The sequence below is a fragment of the Hordeum vulgare genome, chromosome 7H (assembly GCF_904849725.1).
Source record: "Hordeum vulgare subsp. vulgare chromosome 7H, MorexV3_pseudomolecules_assembly, whole genome shotgun sequence".
In the NCBI taxonomy this organism is placed as follows: Eukaryota; Viridiplantae; Streptophyta; class Magnoliopsida; order Poales; family Poaceae; genus Hordeum; species Hordeum vulgare.
The window spans coordinates 497,286,281-497,290,798 of record NC_058524.1 but is presented as its reverse complement, the minus strand read 5'-3'; the positions used below and the strand labels follow the sequence as shown (position 1 = coordinate 497,290,798).

At 40.2% G+C, this 4,518-nt stretch overlaps 1 protein-coding gene across 1 annotated transcript; it reads right to left on the bottom strand.

Annotated features, from left to right (window-relative positions):
• Positions 1-2,011: 2,011 nt before the first annotated feature.
• On the bottom strand, positions 2,012-3,087 carry LOC123410668 (multiprotein-bridging factor 1c). Its single transcript, XM_045103612.1, has one exon. It carries the CDS (start codon positions 2,624-2,626, stop codon positions 2,156-2,158), a length of 471 nt encoding a protein of 156 aa, XP_044959547.1. The 5' UTR covers positions 2,627-3,087; the 3' UTR covers positions 2,012-2,155.
• Between the last annotated feature and the right edge of the window lie 1,431 nt (positions 3,088-4,518).

Genomic DNA, 4,518 nt, shown 5'->3' with positions numbered 1-4,518 from the left:
TGCTATTTAATATAGTGACAATATGTTAATCATGACCAAGCGTGCAAAGGCCGGTGGTCTAATTGATAGATAGTTAATCATTTTATAGATGGTAGATTTTTTATCCTTCAGTATGCGGATGATATGATTCTCGTTATGGATCATGACATAGATAAAGTAAAAATTCCAAAATTAGTTTTATCATCTTAAAGATCGTAAGCTAAATTTTAATAGAAGTGAATTGTTTTGGTTTATCGAGGCTCAAGCCCATATGTACGTTGATTTTTTCAACATTAGACTATACCTATTTTCAATGACTTATTTAGAAACATCAATACATTATCGAAGACTCATAAATGTTGAATGAAAACACATAGAAGAAAAGCTAAAAAATATTAAGCGATTGAAAAGGTGAACTATCTTTTGGGAGGAAGACTGCAGTGGTATGTCGGGTATGCGATGTGTTGGATGCAGACATGGAGTTTTTGCTCCCGAGCTCATATGTACCTTCATGAACAGTAAAATCAAAAAAAATCTGATTTTTTTATGATAAACTGTAACAAATATTTTGTATGCTTGAAAACTTTCAGCTTGAAATAACATTCGTGAAAGACATAGAAAAGATATTGATGCTCCAAAAGTGCTAGTTTTAATACTTTTTGAACTGTTGATTTTGTTTTTTCGCCGTGACATCTACGGATGTTATTTAGGGCGTAAAACACTGGTTAAAGTTTACCAAAAAATCAGATTTTTTAAAATTATTTTACTATTTTTTTGGTTTTACTTTTTTACTAGGAAGCATTTGAGTTCGAGAGTAGAATTGGACTTTCAGATGTGTTGGTGTTGCTATAAGGTCCTCTTTGATTTACAGGATTTTAAAAGCAGGAATAGAAATAATACATCATTTGAATGACACGTTCGCTTGAATTTTATAGGATTAGTATAGATTGTTTGATGTCATAGGAAAAATACAGAAATTAAAAACAAAAACAGATCGAAATGGATGCTAAATTTTTAATAAAATATAATTTCTAAATATAAGTCTTTTAAGCTATTTCACTAAAGGACTACATACGAAGCAAAATGAGTGAATATACACTTTTAAGTACTCCCTTCGTCCGAAAATACTTGTCCTATAAATGAATATAATGAATGTATCTATAACTAAAATAAGTCTAGATTCATCTATTTCTAAGACAAGTATTTTCGAACGGAAGGAGTATGTCTATATACATCCGTATGTAGTGCTCTAGTGAAATCTCTAAAAAGACTTATATTATGAAACAGAGGGATTATTACTTTCATCCATAGTTACATGTATCTAAAACTGAAATACATCTAGATACATCCATTTCTGTTCAGACGAAGAGAGCAATACATTAGATTCCATAGGAAAACATCCCATGGGACCGAATCCTATGAATCAAACCATATATGTAGAAAAAAAATCCTAAGTATTTTCACCACCCAAAATCCTTTGAATCAAAGAAGCCCTAAGCCATGAAAGATTCCCAATTGGGTTGGTAGATAAGAAGGAATTTTGTTTTCTAGAACATTCAGATTAGTTTGGTGGATAAGAAGAGAAGCGTCAGAACGTATGTTCCTTGCAGAAGCGGAGAACTCAAATCGGTTACACGATCTCAGCGATAGGACGTCAGAATTCGACAAGTGGGCCAGTTCAAAAAATTAGCAAATCAGCTCACAATATTCTCCTTAAAGCATCTCCAACGGAGAGCCCAAAAAATCCGCGTCTAATAAATTTTTTAGCGCGTCACTATAGCAGTTTTGAAGCACGGGGACCGGAGCATCTCCAACAGACGCATGCTAGTGCGGCGTCCAATTCAGTCCGATCCAGCGGTCACATCTGCAGCCGTTCGGAGTTTGGTACGCGCGCAAGCCAGCGCACCAAATATGCTGCGCGCCATAGTGTTTTAAGCGCGCGTCCAGAAATTTTTAGGACGCGTAGCGTTTTGCACCTTCTGCTAGAGCAGTCCGACGCCCTAAAAAACAAATCTTTTAGCGCGCGGAGCAGTTTTTGACGCCTGTTGGAGATGCTCTTAGATATCAATTTGCACGACTTTTACAACCCAACCTACCAGAGCAATCCGGGATTTACAGATCCGGCTACCATTCATCACAAATTCACAAGTCAAATTAAGCAGTCTCCAAGAACCCATCACTTTGTTCCGGCGGGCGCGGGAGCCCCAACCGCCTTGCCCCGCAGCTTGACCTCGAGCGCGCGCTCCATCTTGGCGAGCACGGCCTGGACGGGGACGGCCTTGCCGCTCTCGTACTCCTGCACCACCTGCGCGCGCTCGTTGACGCGCTTGGCCAGCTCCGCCTGGCTCCACCCTTTGGCCACGCGAGCCTTCTGGATGGCGGCGCGCACGTCGCCGCCCACGCGCTCCAGCCCCGCCGGCTCCGTCATCTCGTCCAGCTTCCTCGCGGGCGCCGCCACGGCCGCGGCGGAGGCCTTCTTGTTCGTCCCCGCCGCCGCCTTCCGCACGGTCTCCACCGGCGCGCCCGTCCGCAGCGCCTGGTTCACCGCCTTGGCGGACTTGAGGTCGGCCGCCTTGGTCTTCGCCCGCCGCAGGACCACCGGCTCCCAGTCCTGCGTGATGTTGCCGCTCATCCGACCCGTCGGCATTGCTCCCTTCGCTTCTGTTCTCTCTACCTCTCCCCTGTTTCTCCTGTAGATTTTATTTTCTCCTCGCCTCTCTCTCTTTCTCTCTTCTCGTGCCGCCGAGATTTTGGGTGCGGAGGCATATATAGAGGGCGTGGACGGTGGAGGTGGACGATGACGGTTGGGAGGCCGTTCGGGAAGGTTCCTGATGGTGGTCGTGAGCTCGTGTGTTCTGGAGGTTTCTGGGAGGAAGATGGGTTGTAAGTGTGGGCCGTTGATCGTAGGCAGTTCAGGGGAACGGATGGCTGTGGATGGGCCAACGAAAACTTGGGTGCCACGGAAAGGCCAGTAGATGGTACTTGGCGGTCACGCACTACTCATTCAAATTATGTGACCCTTCCTAAAAGGAAAATCAAATTCAGTGCCCAGCACGAAATTGGAATTTGATGATTTGTACTACTCCCTTCATTCCTAAATATGAGACATTTTAGAAATTTCACTATAAGCTACATACGGATGTATATAGACATATTTTAGAGTATATATATATTTATTTTGTTCCGTATGTAGTCTATAATAAAATGTCTAAAATGTCTTATATTTAGGAAGGGAGGGAGTAGTATTCTTCTGTACAAAAACACAAAAATGAGGAAGTGCAATGTTTTTTTTTCAACAGAACTGTATTCACTGCCCACACATAAGAATGGTGATGTTTTACATTATTACAGTGTTTAGAAAAATGCTCAGTCAAACTAGGATTTATTCTTTTCTAGCTCCTGCGTTGCCAAATAGTCAGGCAAGTCATTTGCCAAGTAAACTATGCTAATTTACCCGTGTAAAGTCTATGTTCTACCGTGAGTATTATTAGATGTTTTTAATGATTTTATCTTAAAATATTTATATACATATAGTTGTGAATTTTAAATGTCCTCGAAGTGCATAAATGTCAAGATATTTAATTTTGTTGTATTAGTTCGTACAAAAAATGGAAATGGTAAGTGAAGCGCATATATATAGTATTCTTATAGAGTTAAGACAACTTTGATGGTTGAATCTTTTTGGAAGTTGCAGGCTGAATTTTGTAATGAATTAATCTAACAATTATTATGTTTTTTATCTTTCTTTTGACATGTCTTCCATGAAGAGACGTTACCTCACCAACGAGGGTCTCCTTTCGCCAAGGAGGGTGTCTTTTCACTAAAGAGGGTGCTTTTAAATTTTTAGTGCATTGGTATTTATTAAAAAGATGAAATGCTAAATTTGGCTCAGTCGTTTTCTTCCACATTTAAGTCAATTTCAATGGTTGAATCTTCTGGGAAGTTACAAACTGAATTTTGTAAAATGTTGATCAAATATTTATTGTGCTTTTAGATTAAAAAAATTGCCTAGTATGTATATCCATGAAGAGACGCTATCTCACCAACAAACGTGCCTTTTCATCAAGGTACTTGTCTTCTCACAAGGATACATCTTTTCACCATGCATTTTAACAAGAGAAAACAATTGATGGTAGGACTAAACTATCAACATCTCATGGTGTTACTCAATATAAGTCACTGATTGTTTTTTCCATGGAGAGGATGTGGTTTAACATGCATTTGGAGTAAATTTTGGAATAAATAAAGATTACCAGTCATGCTTTCACATATTTCCTCTTACATTCTCACCATGTATTTCGTTACCCTAATGCACCCATGTTGCAGTTCACTACTCATCCAATCTTTCTATGCCTTGTCATTGATGGCAGGTTAATAAAGCCATGGAACTCGGATAAGGGGTGCAAATGTGCGCTCAATATTTGTAGGGGACTCTCACTTTGTCAAAGCATCTTCAACGTGTGATGTAAAATAGGACGCTCAAAAGAAGTTATAGGGCACCAAAAAAGATAAGTTTTAGGGCATCGTAGTTTGTTCTTC

What these genes read in the sequence shown, in the direction of transcription:
- LOC123410668 (XM_045103612.1), bottom strand. Translation starts at nt 2,626, where the DNA reads ATGCCGACGGGTCGGATGAGCGGCAACATCACGCAGGACTGGGAGCCG.